At 38.6% G+C, this 18362-nt stretch overlaps 1 protein-coding gene and 1 non-coding gene across 2 annotated transcripts in view; both read left to right on the top strand.

Moving 5' to 3' along the window:
• Nucleotides 1–18362, top strand: part of IPO8 (importin 8) — an 87231-nt gene that overhangs the window by 18880 nt on the left and 49989 nt on the right. The window contains exons 3-7 of the mRNA XM_004700002.3: nt 8504–8660; nt 11355–11513; nt 13402–13558; nt 16890–16979; nt 18072–18166. Coding sequence (XP_004700059.1) covers nt 8504–8660; nt 11355–11513; nt 13402–13558; nt 16890–16979; nt 18072–18166 — 658 coding nt within the window. The remainder of the gene's footprint in view (nt 1–8503; nt 8661–11354; nt 11514–13401; nt 13559–16889; nt 16980–18071; nt 18167–18362) is intronic.
• Nucleotides 7780–7885, top strand: LOC115869121. Its single transcript, XR_004046005.1, has one exon. It is a non-coding gene; the product is annotated as a U6 spliceosomal RNA (small nuclear RNA).

Genomic DNA, 18362 nt, shown 5'->3' with positions numbered 1-18362 from the left:
CAGTTTAGGGTAGTCCTTGAATTCTCAAATCTCTCTTTTTCTCTTCATTTTCCCCATCAATTCTTTACTTCTGTAACACTGTGACTGTTTACTAATTTTATATAGCTGATCTCCTTAATTTCCAATGATTGTTGGTAGCCTGTTGTTGCAAGGTGCCTTCAAGTCAATAGCGACCCATACTGACCTGCTGCACAACAGAAGGAAACACTGCCGACTCCCGTGTCATCCTCACAGCTGTGCCTGCTCGAGCCCACTGTTCTAGCCTCTGTGGAAACCCATCCTCTGGAGGGCCTTCCTCTTTCGCTGCTTCTACTTGACAAGCGTGATGTTGTTCTCCTGACATGTCCCAAATATGAGATGGAGTCTCGCCATCCCTGCCTCTAAGGAGCATTCTGCCTGTAGTTCTTCCAAGACAGATTGGTTTGTTCTTTTGGCTGTCCATGATAGCCCTCCCCCGACCCACCACAAAAACCAAAACCAAAAAACCAAGCTCACTGCCATCAAGTTGATGTTGACTCAAAGCACTCTGACCCTATATACAGGATAGAGTAGAATGGTCTCTGTGAGTTTCTGAGACTATAACTTTATGGGAATGAAGCCCCGTCTTTCTCCCATAGACTGGCTGGTGGTTTTGCATTGCTGATGGAGGTTAGCAGCTCAACACTTAACCATTACACCACAAGGGCCCTCGTGGTAGCCTAGAACCCATAAATTCAGGACCACATATCTGAGCTCTATTTATATGTCAGATCATAGAGGTTTAAATTATTGAGCACATATATCCAACTAAATGATAAGCTGGACCTTGTGAATTAAACATAAGAGTTACTTTTATGTTTGTGGGACTCCAAGATTTGTTCCGTGGCATTGGGCATTAGAGCTCATAAGGTTTAAAATGGGGAAAGCCTTAGAGCACTTTAAGTTCAGAGAAGATTATTATTATGATATGAAGGGGGTAAAATGACACAGAGTTGCTACTTAAGAAAGATACTTCCTTAGACTTTTTATTATGAAGTGACATATTCTCCTTTTAAATATTTCTGGAAATATCCAAGAATACCATGAAGAAAGTAAAAAAAAAGTAAACAAGTAAAAAATCGAGCAGCAGTCATCATACAGAAAAGACTATCATTAACATTATGAATATCTGCCCACATAGAGGGCAGATGAACAGTCCAATAGAAATGGGATCATAGGGTGCATAAGCAAATGTGGTGAAGAAAGCTGATGGTGCCCAGCCATCAAAAGATACAGCATCTGGGGTCTTAAAGGCTTGAAGGTGCACAAGCGGCCATCTAGCTCAGAAGCAACAAAGCCCACATGGAAGAAGCGCACCAGCCTGTGTGATCACAAGGTGTCGAAGGGATCAGGTATCAGGCAGCATCAAAACAAAAAATCATATCATTGTGACTGAGGGGGAGTGTGGAGTGGAGACCCAAAGCCTATCTGTAGGCATTTGGACATTCCCATACAGAATGGTTTCGTGGAGGAGATGAGCCTGTTAGGGTGTAGTGTAGCAGCGATTAAGGATGCAGCTTTCCTCTAGTTCCTAAATGCTTTCTCCGCGCCCGCTATCATGATCCCAATTCTATCTTACAAATCTGGCTAGACCAGAGGATGTACACTGGTACAGACAGGAACTGGAAACACAGGGAATCCAGGGCAGATGATCCCTTCAGGACCAATGGTGTGAGTGGCGGTACTGGGAGGGTAGAAGGAGGGTGGGTTGGGAAGAGGGAACGGATTACTAGGATCTATATGTGACCTCCTCCCTGGGGGACGGGCAACAAAAGTGGGTGAAGGGAGACGTCGGACAGGGCAAGATATGACAAAATAATAATTTATAAATTATCAAGGGTTCATGAGGGAGAGGGGAGTGGGGAGGGAGGGGGGAAAGTGAGCTGATGCCAGAAGCTTAGTGGAGAGCAGATGTTTTGAGAATGATAAGGGCAAGGAATGTACAAATATGCTTTACACAATTGATGTATATATGGATTATGATAAGAGTTGTATGAGCCCCTAATAAAATGATTTTAAAAAATGTTAGGAGTTAAGTGTTGAGAAAATGTTCATAACCATATGTTCTTTCCTAAAAGGTCCCTTTGTAGTTAAGATAAAATGGAAAAGCTATGGAACCATTTAACCTTGGAGTTGTTTTGGTTTGCAAGGTTTATATAAATTCTTTGGATTCCTAAATCTCAGTTGCTTAATTTACATTTTATCAAATAGAAGGAACCCTGGTGGTATAGTGGTCAAGCCACTTAGCTACTAACCAAAAGGTCACCTATTCTTACCTACCAGCCTGCTAGAAAGATGTGACCGTCTATTTCTGTAAAGGAGAGATTGTGGCCTTAGAATCCCTGTGGGGTAGTTCTGCTCCGTTGCTGTGATTCTGCTACGAGTTAGAATCAGCTCGATGGAATGGGCTTCCATTTAGGTCTGTTGTGAAACAGCAGCCCTGGTGGGCATATTGGGTAAGCATTGGGCTGCTAACTATTGTGAAATGGGAGCCCTGGTGGTGTATTGGTTAAGCATTGGGCTGCTAAATTCAAAGTCAGCAGGGTTTTCCTGGGTGAAGGGAGACGTGGGCAGTGTAAGATATGACAAAGTAATAACAATTTATAAATTATCAAGGGTTCATGAGGGAGAGGTGAGGGGAAAAATGAGGAGCTGATACCAAGGGCTCAAGCAGAAAGCAAATGTTTTGGGAATAATGATGGCAGCAAATGTACAAATGTGCTTGACACAATGGATCTATGTATGGATTGTGATAAGAGTTGTATGAGCCCCCAATAAAATGATTTAAAAAAAAGAAAGAAGGGGCTTTCTATTCCTGAAAAGAGTTAGTCTCAAAAACTCATAGGGGCAGTTCTACCCTGTCTTGTTGCTGTATGAATTGGCATAAACTCTGTGGCAGTAAGTTTTGTTTTTTTTTAATTCTGAAACTATTTTTTGCAACAAAAAAATATTATGCAAGCATTTACAGGGTCGTTATAAGGTTTCTTTGAATTTTAGAAAAATAATTAAAAATAACAAAATATTAAATTAATATCTTAATTCCATGAAATATAATCAGTATATAATATTGAATTTTTACATTAAATTGCTCCTAATCTTACTCCCAAATAATTGCCATTGACTTTAGTGTGTAGTTCTTTAAGTCTTTGTTTTCTGTACACATGCTGTCTTTAAAAGTATATTTATAGCATATAAGAGGGGGCTTCAAAAAGTTCATGGGAAAACTTCCATTACTGTAAGACAAAGGTTTTCATGCCAAAAGAAACAAACTTTGATGGTTACCAGGATGGCAGAGGGTGGTGGTGGGAGGAAGCCAGAGGGGCGGGGAGGTGAGACAATAGGCCAGACCAGGGGGCTGCAAACTTTTGAGACAGGAGAGCCAAGCCTGTCCCTCACAAAAAGTTAAAAATTATTCGTGAGTCATAAATATATTTTTACAAATAAGGAAATAATTAAAAATTTTAAGTAATATTATAAATGAAACTATGATACTTTTACTTACATTTTACTGCAGAGCCATATTTATGTACCCAAAAAACCCCATAGGGCTCGAGAGCCACAGTTTGCCAAACCCTAGGTGAGGCTAATGATAGCTAGGTATTAATTGGATGTACGAGAGGGAGGAGAGAAATTGGGCATGGGTGTGACAAGGCAATCTATGGGGAGGTTTGATAAGTAGTTTAAATTGTTGAATTCAAAATTTTCTGGAATGTAAACGTTCACCCAATTCACCATAAATGTTAGCAAAACAAACAAAAATGTGTTTATTTTTTAATTCCACTTTTCCATGAGCTTTTTGAGGTTTCTTCATATTATTTTGCAGTTTCCTTTTTTTATTTAACTGTATTTTGGGGGTTTATTCCAGATCAGTGTACATATAGATAGCTCTTTCTTTACAATAACTGTCAATGTCTTTTTGGTGTACAAATGTCATGTGCTTTTAAGTCTCACTTGTTGATCTTAATAGAGGCTAAATGCGTGTTACTGGACATGTGTCTCCAGGTCCTTGTGGGAATGTTTTCATAGGGTCACTGATGAGTGATGGAAATGCTGTGTCAGTGGACATTAATGGTATTAACATTTAGAATTTTAAATTCTCATTTTTTTATTTTGTTTTACTTTATTAACAGTGCATTAGAGTGCTAGATTTTTCCATATTCTCATCAACTCTGTTCATGTTTAAAACTTAGGTAATTACCTTTTTGAAAGATTTTATTGTAAAATATATATATAACCAGCTTTACCATTATACATTTAAAAAAATGTTTAACTCATGACATTAATGAGATTCACATTGTTGTGCATCCATCTAATACCAAAACTTTTACATCACCCCAAATAGAAACTTTGTGCCATTAAGCAATAATTTCCCATTCTACTTTTCCCCAGCCCCTGGGACCTACTGATCTATTTCTGTCTATACATTTGCCTATTCTAATGATCACGATGATTCTTAGGATCATATGTTTATTATGCAGTTGGGTGTCATTTTTGGTGAACTGTCTGTTCATGTCTTTTGTTCATTTTTAAGTTGAGTTCTTCATTTTATTGAGGTATTGCAGTTTTCTATAGATTTTTAGATTAGTCCCTGTCTGTTGTGCCATTGCCAAGATTAATTTCCCCACTCTGTGCATTCTCTTTTTAATTGTCTTTTGATGGTCTTTTGTTGCACGTAAGTGTCTTATTTTTAGTAGGTCCCACTCATCTATTTGGTCTCCTAATATGTGCGCTTCTTTATTTTTGATGATGTGTCTATGGCTTGCAATAGGGCCATTAAGCTGCTCCCTATTTCTCATTGATAATCTTTATAGCCCTGAGATTTATAGTTAGACTTGTTTTATTAATTGGGCTTAATACATATACCAAATCTTTCCATATTTCAGTCACGTCCAGTAGAATTGTACATTTGCTACCACAGTTTCCAAACATCCTTTTTCTATATGGACCGAATGGCAGTTACATAATCTCCTGTCAACTTATGAAGGGGTGGAGTCTAGCCTGTAAATCAGGTCGCAGCTCGATAACCTCATTTTGGGAGGCACATATGGAGATAAATAGCTCATTGGAGGTCAGATACACACTCTCCCTGGAAGACATTACTGTTGAAAAGACACATGGAACTACACTAAACTCCTGGAGTTGGAGGAGCCATGTGGAGACCCCTGCCAGCATTGAGCTGCTTCCACCACCACTGGATCCACAAGACTTTCCACATACTGGCCTGTGATCTTTCCTCCTGCATTCGGTGTCATTGCATGTGTTGAGTGAGTCTGAAGAAGGATTGATAGACTGGTAACAGACATATGGACTAATATCAGTTTTATGGAGTTAACCTGGACTGGGCTGGCATGTTTTCTTAATGTACAATTACTCTCTGATGTTAAGTTCTCTATTACACATATATGAGTGTCCATCAGTTTGTTTCTCTAGTCTACCCAGACTAACAGACCCCTTGACGTCATCACCCCTTCATCCTGCCACGTCCCCCGTGTCCCTCCAAAACCTTATTCCATTTGCTGACTCTAGGTTCATCAGTCCTGGTTTTCATACACCAAAAGTGAAAAAATATATACCGCAACCTCAAGAGGGTGACCCCAATGACTTAACACTCCTGAGATATCCCATAATACGTACAATCACAAACCAAACAAAACAATGCAACCCCACAAAACATAAGAGTTTGGTAACCAGATCAGGTCCAGCATGCATCCTAGGGGAATCTGACAAGTTTTAACTGTTCAAGTCAGGCTTCTGCCTTTGAACTTCTATACTCAACATATCAGTGCACTCCATTTAATGACCACTTTCTTCCTGTCCCTCAATTGTGGGTAGAGGGAGTTCACTGGAGATCTATTTCCTGTATACATTCAGAGTTTTGATCCATCTTGAGTTTGTCTTTATATATGGGGTGAGGTATGGGTCCTGTTTCATTCTTCTGTTGATGAAGACCCAATTTTGCCAGCACCAGCAAAATAGTCTCTCTGATAACACCTAATAAACTTCAGTATTTATTAATTTGCTTATTCTAGATAGTTTATGTAAGTGAGATCTTACAATATTTGTCCTTTTTTTGTTTGGATTATTTCACTAAGTATAATGCTTTCAAGATTCATCCATATCATAGCATGTATAAGAACTTCCATTTCTCTTTATGGCTGTGTAATATTCCATGATACGTAGGTAACCACATTTTATTTCTTCATCCAACTGTTCCTGGGCGTTTGTGTTGTTGGCAGCTCTTGGAGATTGTGAGCCATGTTATGATGAACATTAATGTCCAAGTACCTATGTGCACCTCTGTTTTTGGCTTTCAAATAATTTGTTGTGCTTAAAAAAGGAGAAAAGTGTATCTTTTAGAAAATTAAAACTTATGATGCTTAAAGTGGTGAGTGTATTTGATTATGTAGGAAAGCAAAACTTAATGCTTTATATCTATGAATTGGATAAAGATGATATTAGAGTTTTGTTTCTCAGCTTTAGCAAATTGTTGCTGCTGTGTGCTGTCAAATTGGTTTTGACTCAGTGTCCCTATGTACAACAGAACAAAACAGTGCCTGGTCCTGCACCTCCTCACAAACACTGTTATGCTTGAGCCCATTGTTGCGGCCACAGTCATTGTTGCAGACTGTAATCTTTATAGAAGAACACTGCCACATAGTTCTCCTACAGAGCAGCTGGTGGGTTTGAACTGCCAACCCTTCTGTTAGCAGTGCTGCATTTAACCACTGTGCTGTCAGGGCTCCATTTCATTATTAATATTAGTTAATTTATTACATTAAGTTTAATTTCATTTTTAACTAAATATAGATCTACTTAAATGTATAATGCAAATATGCTTTTTATATAGGCTGTCTTGCATAGTGCCCCATAACATAAATATTTTTAGTTATTAATTTCATTGATTTAATTACTGGATCATAAGTGAGTTTATGATCTTACTTTGATTTTTACTTTCTGAAGGCTGCTTTTCTTTATAAAACTAGTTCTAAATGAGCATTTCTTGTATAAGATGTAGTTTGATTTTTGTTTTTCTTTTTGCAAAGATTAATTCTGTTCAATAGTTCTGAACTGCTAACAGGTTTGCCTATATTCTTAAATTATATGTTAAGTTTTTAACAGTTTGCATGTTTTTATTGAATATTTCATGTCACTGTTACCTAAAATATAACAGGACTGGGAGATAAAAGCCAGTACTTGGTCTTAAGTCTATGTGGTTTAAATTAAAAGTAAAATAAAAGAGCAAACCAAACTAATGTAAACACAAAAAAAATCTTAAAATAACTTTTTTTTCCCTCTAAACACATTGAAACCTTAGGTAGAATGTCTTTTTCCAGATCTTAGGTGATTAAAAAATAAGAGGATTTTATAGGATGCCAATTTCATACATTAATTAAATTTCTATTGTGGTATAATTATAGCCAATATCGAACTTACTGTTTTTTCGGTAGTGTAATCTTTTAACCAGCCAATTTAGTTGTAAAGAGGTAAAGAGGATTGAAGGCAGAGAGATTTAGGCAAGAAGGGAGGGGCCGGGGAGAAGCTTGAGGGAAGAAAGTTATGCTGCTTTGGGGATCACATCTCTATATCCTGATATGCCAACTCGTTACATTATCTAGAAGTTCTTTGCTTACATTCTGTGCCCGACTGGATGGTTAGGCAGCTTCACGTTCCCTCTGAAAGACCTGGTGGTCCTAGTGTGTCCGCTTGTTTCTTTCTGAGGCCTTTTGATGAAGTTGAAAATGATTAACAAGAATAGGAACAGTGCTCGCTTCGGCAGCACATGTACTATAATTGGAACGACACAGAGAAAATTAGCATGGCCCCTGCACAGGATGACACGCAAATTCGTGTAGTGTTGTTCCATATTAAAAAAAAAGAAAAAAAAAGAATAGGAACAAAACCATTGAGCATATATTCTGATAAGTAAAAAAGTTAAAAACATTTCCTGGCAGTATTTGAAGGCTAATGTCCTCCCTATAATTACATTTACAAGTATTAAATATTTCAAAAAAGGTTAAACAGATTACTGACGCTTAAAGTATATATTTTCTTTTTCAAAACGGTAGAGCCAAGTAGAGCGGGTGAAAGAAGTAAAGAAGCAATCTACATTAATTTCCGTGAGCTTCATATTAAGCATATTGAAAGGAGACTTCAGAAAGTGCATGGAAGATGGAATTGAATGACAGAATTTTTCATGAATCTTTTGAAGCCAGGGTCTTATCATCTAAAAGTACATTGAATAGCCTTCATTCAGACCTTGTATTAAGGCAAAGGATATGTGCTGGATTCCTAAACCATTGTTCCGTCATTTAAATACTGGAGCTTGCTTCACTAGCCCTAGAGAAACCTTTATTTTCTATTTTCCCTTCCTACTTGGCTATTTTTAATTTACAATTAAGGTCTTTCCCCATTTGCTTTGTTTGGTAAGCTAAATTAAGCCATCCTTTCGGTACTATTACGTTAGCCTATTTTCCCTCTTTCTTAGCTGCCATTTACCTGAAGAACATGCTGACACAGTATTGGCCAGACCGAGAGCCTCCACCAGGGGAAGCAGTATTTCCATTCAACATTCATGAAAATGATCGCCAGCAGATACGTGATAACATTGTGGAAGGGATAATCCGATCTCCAGATTTAGTGAGGTGCATTTTATTTGTTTTGTTCTTTAAGATGTAAAGTTGTAAAAATGGGCACTCAAATAGTACTCTCATTTATTTTGTATTTGTAATTCTTTGTCTCAAGCATTTTGGCCAAGATTTTCTTAGTTTTTTTCTCAGATACAGGACAGTTGAATTCTGTGAATTTTAACTTGCCATTCTTTTTAACCCTGTACCTCTATTAGGTGAAGAGAAGTTTGTAGAAGAAGTGCCAGTGTTTTTTAATTCCACTTTTCCCCTGACCTGTTGGTAGCCCCCTCGTTTTTTTATTCATTGTCATGAACGGAGTATCTTTTCCTTTGAAGAAGACAGGATAGACCAGCTATGAACTAGAAGAATCACCTCTAACTTCTCAATTCATAGAAGCTATAGAGCCGCAATAGGTCTTCAGTGATGGAAATATTTTCAGTTCACACTGCCCACTATTTAGCCACTAGCCTTGGGTAGCTCTTAGATATTTGAAATGTGGCTAGTGTAACTAGATGCAGAAAATATAATTTGCTTTATTTGAGTGTACGCATGTAGTTAGTGCCTGTCCTGTTGGACAGCATAGTTGTAGAGTCATGAAAATTTGTGATTGTCAAATAGAAATAGATTCTTTAACGACGTGGATGTGAATTATCTCATGTCCGAGACTAGATAGAGTTTTAACCTGAGTGTCTAACAGACTTGTGACATAAGCAGTAAGAATGGAGGAAAATGTGGGCGAGATGGTATCAGGAAGGCGAACTAACATGGACTCTTGTTGCGCAGTTTTTCTGTTAAGTAAGAGGAGAGACCGGTTTCCTGATTCAGGAAAATCATCTTTATTCTCATTAGTTACCCAAATCAGTCCTGGCACTGGCACCCCTCCAGCCATCGCGTGTTCCAGTTTTGCCAAAAGGACGTTTGTTTTGTAGCTTTCCTTTGCTCTTTGAATGATTCTGCGCATGGGTCGTTAAATGACTTGTACTTGTTAGGGTTCTTCTCCCTTCTTGGAATGAGAAAGGATTTGGAGAGAGAAATTGAAGGTGAAGTTAAAAAAAGAAGAATTTTTGTTGTACTCAAGAAGAACCTGTTTTTTAAGTAAACAGTTGCTGATGACAAAGAGAGGACCTGTCTTTGTCATGCAAGTTCCTTGTTGCTTTCTTTCATGTCTTCAAGGGTTTACTTTCTGCATTCTTTGGGAAATATTTTCTTTCCTATACTCAACGTTTGAGTTATGCAGAGAACAGTGTTGAAGACATTTGGCAACATAAGGGAGAGCTAGCGTATGCTTCTTTTACCAGTTTCTCTGAATTCAAGTTACTTGCTTTTCAATTGAACACATTTTTTTTTGCACTGTGGAATTCTAATTTAACTAGATTGATTTTCTAACCACTTGTCAATATTACCGCAGGACATATATGGTGATAATATTGATAATTTATTGAAGAGAAATGATTTTTCTCAATTTTTTTCAATCCCAATTATGATCTAAGTGTTAGGCGATCATATCTTTTTATCATGTAACTTTTAGTTTTATTAAAGGGATATCCTTTTTTTCTGTTTGGTCTTCCTGTTATTTTTCTTTTTCAGGAATTGTCTAATACTTACTTCTTACACTCAGAGTACAGTAATTAGTGCCTCAGGAGCAGTGCTAGGGACAGCGTGTTTTGGGTTGGTTGTTGACTGAGATGTATAGGTTTGACCACACAGGTCTCCCTCCTTTGTGGGCCTCTGTTTCACTGACTTTCACATTCGTAGGCTGAGATTGTCTAGTTGAAACAATATAAATTTTATAAATCCTGCTCTGCATATGGTAGGATAACTAAAGTATAACATAAGCTGGGAAATTCGACAGACCTGAGATAGATACATTATCTTAAGAATTTTTTGAAAATTTTTATGAATTTATTTTTAACTGTTTCTTTGGGAAGCTGTATTTAAGGTAAGGCAGGGTAAAGGTTTCATTCATGCTAGGAAATCATCTATTCGGATTAGTTTCAGTTAATTGAGTGATTGAGGTTTTTTTCTAGAGGAGATGCTTTAAAATTATTTCGAACAGTTTTATTGTCATATAATTCACATGTCATACAATTCCATAGCTAATCATATTAAGGAGCATGGTACAATCGTCACCTCAATCCATTTTGGAACATTTTCTTCTTTCTTGTACACATTGCTATTCACTCTTCATTTCCCCCAACCGCTCCTGTTATGCTCCCAAGAAAGCATTAGTCCAGTTACTGTCTTTCTGGATTCACCTCTCCTGGATTTCATGTACAGAAAAACATACAGAAAAAGAAAACAACAACACACCCCCCCCCAGTTCAAAGTAAAGCAGAAAAACTTGAATGGAAAAGAAGCAGGAAATATTAAAATGTAGAACAAATTTAAAATGGGTAAAAAGGGAGATCATGTGGTAAGGTATTAAATTTTATCCTAACTTCCTCTGCCGTAATCCACTTTCCAGTGCAGTCTGCATAGCAAGGCTATTCACATCCTTGATCTGTAGTCAGGGGAGTCACCAGAGGCTTAATCCACATGTATTCCTCTCCACTTAAGACAGATGCGGAAGAGTTGCGTTTATTTTTCACTCATCCCTGATGTGTGACTATGTAATGTGTGTGAAAGGCTTAGAGGGCTATGTGTAAGCTAGAAGAAAGTCTTTGAAACCTGATGCCTATAACGCTTTGCATTTTCTCCTGTCCCCCCCAGAGTCCAGTTAACAATGTGTCTCCGTGCCATTATTAAGCATGATTTTCCTGGTCGTTGGCCATCCGTAGTTGACAAGATAAATTATTATTTGCAATCACAGAATAGTGGAAGCTGGCTTGGCAGTTTATTATGTCTGTATCAACTAGTGAAGACGTATGAGTAAGTTGATTTCTATATTAGCTGAATATATCAGCTATGTAAATTGCTTGTGGAGTCTGTTTGGGATGTACTATAGAATTGGATTATTTTAGAAAATATGTTACATGCAATTAAACATGTTTACTTACTGCAGTTATTAAAAGAACCTTTAGTATGCTACTGTGCGTTGTTAATAACAGTGAAATGCTATGCAGAGCTTCTCAGTTATTTGACAGTTTCAGAGGACCACTTATTGACAGCTTTCATTGGAAACATTGCTATAGAGGTATTTTAATGTTTACTCTCTCGTAGACGTGTTCTTAAGTAAACTTTTCTCCTTTTTGAATGCAAAATAGGAAATATTAACTGTTAATGTTTTCCTGCTAACCAACTCCCTTGCCCCCACTGTGGGGAGCAGAGAACAGAAAGAGAGTATATATGGATGAATCCTTTATTCTCATAGATTAAGAATCCTGACAGGCTGGGTTTCTGGGGTGGAGGGAGGCCTTCACTCTTGTGATTTGGAGGTGAGTCCCAATCACATTCTCATAATTAATATTGTTCCCCAGTATATCCTCCCATAATAGTGCTACCTTAAAGTTACCTCTTAAGCACATGGCTGATTGCTATGTAGCTGGCGGCTTTAAATGTAGAAACAGACATGTGCTATTTCTCTCTAGGCTCTGAAGACAGCCATTCCCCGTTACCTGCCCCAGGGCACTGGTGTTAGGTTACTCCTCCAGTGTACTCAAGGACTTTACGGTTAGGGTGCAGCCCACTTTGTTACATAGGCGGTTACCTGTATTTAGGGGGGGCTTGCCATGCCCCCGAGTGTATATAGGCCTTGGTTGGACATATGTTCTCTCTTTGCGGGAACCTGGTTCCTGAAATCCTGGTGGTCCCAGAGGTGAGCATTTGCATGCTTTATCTTGTCTGATGTCTCTTTATTTGACCCCTCAATCACACAACCACCCCTTGGACCTATTTGATTGTGGAGGCTGGTAAAACCCCTTTCCAAACCAACCAACCAACCAACCAACCCACCAACCCATCAAGTTGATTCTAACTCTTAGTTAGAATCCTGCTCTGACCCTATAGGACAGAGTAGAACTGATCAATAAAGTTTCTATAACTGAAAACGTTTTTGGAAGCAGCCTGCCACATCTTTCTCCTGTGGAACAGCTGGTGGGTTTGAAATGCTGACCTCTGGGTTAGCAGCTGAGTGGTTAGCCACCATGCCACTAGGGCTCATTGTGTTTTTGCTAGTAATATTCTTTTCCCATGAAAGCTGGTTGGCAAGTCAAGGATTCGGCATCATGGTAGTGTGTGTCATAGTAGTGTTGCTTTCTGGTTTCTGAGAGGATTGCTATGTGTACATATAAAACCCTGTCTTCTTGGTTTTAAGCTAAACCTGTTTTCAGAATTTGAAGAGAATATTTTAGATTTGTAGTAATTAAAGTGATCTCAGAGCACCTAAGTTTATAAAGTATTTTAGCCCTCAGTCCATTTAGGTGAAGGTAGAAATGCTTCCCAGCCCTGCCCCCATCATATGCTCTATCATAAGAATGTCTATTTCAACTGCTGTGGGGGTGGGGAGTGGGGAGTGGGTATAATGGAAGACGAATTTAAGGAGAGCTACTAAATAGTCTGGGATGCTTTTAAAATGAGTCTAAATTATTAAAGAAAGAGTTTTAGATATTCTGCCTAAAATAGGGATTTCCCTTTCAGAGTTTCTTCTGATTTTAGTCTGGTAATACTAACAGAAAATGTAAGCTAGTATTTTGAATGCTTTTTTGGCTTTACATACTTTACATATATTTCCACGTTTATTGCTTTTATTGCTGTTGCTGCTGCTGTTTTGTGGGAAGAAATGATTTTTCGGTCTTTTTCTATGTCTTTGCTGATATAGGTATAAGAAAGCCGAGGAAAGGGAACCCCTGATAGCAGCCATGCAGATATTTCTGCCTCGGATTCAACAGCAAATCATCCAGCTTCTTCCTGATTCCTCGCATTACTCTGTATTACTGCAGAAGCAGATTCTGAAAATCTTTTATGCACTTGTCCAGGTAGGTTTCTATGGAAGAGACAAATTCAGATGTTGTATTTCTGCCGGACATGTGGAAGGTGCTCAGTCAGTATTAGGTATTATCCACTATTATTAATTCTCGTGATCTAAAAAACCCAGTCAAACTGAACTTCGTCTAGCTTCATGAACAAGCCTCACTTCTGAGCTTTTACAAATACTGTATTTCTGCCTACAATACCCTTCTTCCCTTTAGAGCAGGGGTCCTCAAACTACGGCCACATGCGGTCCTCCGAGAACATTTATCTGACCCACTGGGTGTTTTTGCCCTATTTTGTTTTTCACTTCAAAATAAGGTATGTGCAGTGTGCATAGGAATTTGTTCATAGTTTTTTTTTTTTTTTAAACTATAGTCCAGCTCTCCAACAGGTCTGAGGGACAGTGAACTGACCCCTGTTTAAAAAGTTTGAGGAGCCCTGCTTTAGAGGCTGGCCAATTTGTGCTCTTCCTTCAGGTCTCAGCTTGCATATTGCCATTTCTGGGAAGTTCTCCCTTTATATCCTGATTTGGACTAGGTGATCGCCTGTGTGTTTTGTCAGTATTGTACTACGTTTAGCTATATTGTTGTCATGCCGCATTGTGATTCCTTGTTTATCTGTTTTTGGAACTGGAGCATAAGCTTCATAAGGGCAGAGAGTAGGTCTGTCTTCAGCGTGGAGCACATCTGTGGAACGAATGGAGGCAGGTCCCTCCTGTCCGGCAGCTCACAGTGAAGCAGGCACCCATTTCAAAGTTGGGCTCTGGTATTATGCCACAACGTAGGGGAAAGTAACTGTAAAAATGTCTCATGAATAGCATCCTTTTTTTAAAAAAATCATTTTATTGGGGCTTGTACAACTCTTATCACAGTCCATCCATCCGTTGTGTCAAGCACATTTGTACATTTGTTGCCATCATCATCCTCAAAACATTTTCTTTCTACATGAGCCCTTGGTATTAGCTCCTCATTTCCCCCCTCCTTCCCTGTTCCCCTCTCCATCACGAACCCTTGGTAATTTATAAATTATTATTATTTTGTCATGTCTTAGACTGTCCAATGTCTCCCATCATCTACTTTCCTGTTGTCTGTCCTCCAGGGAGGGGATTATATATAGATAATTGTGATCCATTCTCCCTTTCTACTTCCCCTTCCCCTTCCCCTCCTAGTATTGCTACTCTCATTATTGGTCCTGAGGGGTTTATCTGTCCTGGATTCCCTGTGTTTCCAGCTCTTATCTGTACCCGTGTGCATCCTCTGTTCTAGCTGGATTTGTAAGGGAGAATTGGGATCATGATAGTGGGGGGCAGGAAGCACTAAAGAACTAGAGGAAAGTTTTATGTTTCATTGGTGCTACACTGCACCCTGATTGGCTTGTGTCCTCCCCAGGACCCTTCTGTAAAGGTCCAGTTGCCTAAAAATGGGCTTTAGGTCTCCACTCTGCACTCCCCTTCATTCACAATGATATGATTTTTTGTTTTTTTGATGCCTGATACCTGATCCCATCGACACCTTGTGATCACACAGGCTGGCGTGCTTCTTCCATGTGGGCTTTGTTGCTTCTGAGCTAGATGGCCACTTGTTTATATTCAAGCCTTTAAGACCCAGATGCTATATCTTTTAATAGCTGGACACCATCAGCTTTCTTCACCACATTTGCTTATGCACCTGCTTGTGTCAGGAAGGTGAGCATCTTAATGCCAGTTTAATAGAACAAAGTGTTCTTGCATTGAGGGAGTATTTGAGCGGAAGCCCAATGTCCGTCTGCTACCTTAATACTAAACCTATAAATATATGTACATAGATCTATTTCCCCATCGCCATATATAAATATATTTACCTATGTACATGCCTGTATTGAGACCTCTATAAATGCCCTTTGTCTCCTAGTTCCTCTATTTCCTTTTACTTTCCTCTTGTCCCACTATCATGCCCAGCCTCCATTTGAGGCCTCCTACACGTTCCTCGCTATTAGTTTTAGATCACTTGTTGTTCCCTTGTCCCTGGGTTTGTTGACATCACTTCTTTTACCCCACGACCCCCTTTCCCATGTCCCCGGAACTGTTGGTCCCATTGTTTTCTCCTCCAGATTGTTTATCCCACTTACCTAGATAGACCTGCAGAGATAATAGTATGCACAAAAAACAAGGCAGAGCAAAACAAAGCAACAAAAGAAAACAATAACAACAAAAAACCAATGACAAAAAAGAGAAAAGCCTGTAAATAGTTCAAGGTCTGCTTGTTGACCTTGAGTGTTTTCTGGTCAAGTCTGATGGGGTGCCACACCCTGGCCCCAAAGTCTGTTTTTGGTATTCCCTGGGGACTTCCTTGTTCTGCTCGCCTTGCTGTTCTGTTGCCCTTAGTGTTTTGCCTGGGTGTGGTGGGGTCAGATCAGGCACAATTCCCACACTGTGTCTCCCCTGATGTCCCCTGTAGAGCTGTGGATCAGTGAGGGAAGCCGTGTCTTGTAGTGGGACCGGCCATATGGTCTTCTCTGTGCTTTGGCTGCTTGGTGGGCCAGGATGTGCTCTACTCTCTCTTCCTCCCCCTTCATTTGCTCCTGTGTGCTCTGATCAGACATGTCCCTCTCCCTGAGCTGTAGTTTCAGTGCTGTCCTCTGAAGTAAATTCTTCGGGGTGGGGGGTGGGGGTGTCTGTCCACATAGTTGGGATTGGGACCGGCCCCTCAGACCTCTCTATTGGTTCCCTGCTTCAGAATAGCCTTCTTTTTAAGAGGTAAAGATTTTAATCCGGTAGGGAGGGGGAAAAATGAGGAGCTGATATTAAGGGGTCAAGAAGAAAACAAATACTTTGAGAATGATGATGGCAACCAGTGTACAAATGTGCTTGACACAATGGATGTATGTATGGATTATGATAAGAATGTACGAGTCCCCAATAAAATGATTTAAAAAAAAGAATTTAATCCAAGGGAAAGTTGGACACCTAAGGGATACTGGTAAAAATCTTTAATCTAGAATTTCATGCTGAATGAATGAGGCTTACCATATTGCTTAAAAAAATTTTTTTTTAATTTAAAAAAGTAAACCAGAGAAACAAGCCAAACATTCCATTAATAGGGCCCTCTTCCATCACATATTGCCTGAAATCACTATAAAAATTCCACTTTTCCCCCAAGTGAAGTGTAGTGAATCTTTTTCCAGCTTTAGAAAATTTATACATATGAATTTACGGGTCTGTTTTAAGCTTAATTCTTGATTGAACATTATGAAATTGTTGTCTTGATTTTTCATATATATTGACTTTACAATGTAGGAAAAATCACTAATTTTTTAGAGGAGAGTAGTTATTGCTTATGTTATTCTTTTATTTTACAGTATGCATTGCCTCTTCAGCTTATGGGTAACCAAATGATGACACAATGGATGGAGATCTTTCGAACGATTATTGACAGAGCTGTTCCTCCCGTAAGAAGGAAAATGGGTGAAACTTGGGTTTGGGGTATTTGTGGTTGACTGGTTTATTATATTAGCCTACTGTTTGTAAAACTACTACTGTACTAAAAATAATTGATAATATGCCTTCATTTTGAGGAAGTTCAGATAAGCAAAAAATAACAACTGTGTATAATCTTAGAAAAAATGGTGATAGCTTTTTAGATTTGGCATTTACTCTTCTAGCGTTTTTTTCTCTGCATCTATATGCAACCCTGTTTTATTTATAAGAATGCTATATGTAGATCCTGCTTGAAATTCATTTTTAATTTAAATCTGTTATAAATATTTTCACTGATTATGAATGCTTTTATAGTTATCATTTTTGTTGAATGCTTCATTTGCTGGACATTTAGACTATGTTAGATTCTTACTGTTTTAACTAGATGAATGGAGTTAAAGTTTTGTGTACATACATGATCATTTTCTTTGGCTAAATCCCTTGAAGTTTACCTATCATTGTCAACTTTTGACTCATCTTGCAAAATGCCCTACAGTTTAGTTCTTCATTTTTTCTAATAGCTTAATTCTAAGTTTGCCAGCATGAGAAATAAAAGATGGTGTCTCATTGTAACCTGTAGTAATGATACTGTCTATCACCTACCAAGTCAACTTTTGCATAATTTAAAATCTAAGATCTTTTAAAAATGCTCAGTATCCTTTCCTTTGTCCCCATCTTGGGGAAAATTATATTGAGGTTGATTTATATAACACACTGAATAAACAGTTCAGTGTGTTTCTACAAACACATACACTTATGTTACCATTGCTCAGCTAACATACAGAACCTTCTGTCACCCCAGAGAGTTTCCTTGTGGGACACATGGTGCTTTGTGTTTAAAGGACCTTTTGAAGATAGGAGATAAAGGTGATGAACAGCATTTTCGAATGGAAATGTTCTCTGCTTATTTAATTCTTAAGTAGTAAACTATAAAAGTTGTAATTGTATGGCCATGTAAGTTTTCATTTAAGATGAGTTATCCATACCGGTACTTATTCTGTCTTTATTGTTCACATAACTCCTTGTTTATGTAGACATTGCCTGTGGGCATTTTGTCCCCTTAGGAGACTCTGCAGATTGATGAGGATGATAGACCAGAACTTGTATGGTGGAAGTGTAAGAAGTGGGCATTGCATATTGTAGCTCTTCTCTTTGAACGGTAATTCTCTGTTGTAATTACTATCTTACTGTCAGTATCTCAGGATTGGAAGTGATAAAAACATCTGCCTGCTGTGCCCCTTTATGCTCAGCAGTATTTGGTTACAGTGAACCCTCGTTTATCGCGGTTAATCGGTTCTAGACCCTACCGTGATAAATGAAATTCCGCGAAGTAGGATTCCTTATTTGTAAATCAA

This window comes from Echinops telfairi, unplaced genomic scaffold, assembly GCF_000313985.2.
Source record: "Echinops telfairi isolate 266 unplaced genomic scaffold, ASM31398v2 ScPeMD7_21;HRSCAF=78, whole genome shotgun sequence".
NCBI lineage: Eukaryota > Metazoa > Chordata > Mammalia > Afrosoricida > Tenrecidae > Echinops > Echinops telfairi.
The sequence above is the reverse complement of the archived record's forward strand: the minus strand, read 5'-3'. Positions and strand labels throughout refer to the sequence as shown.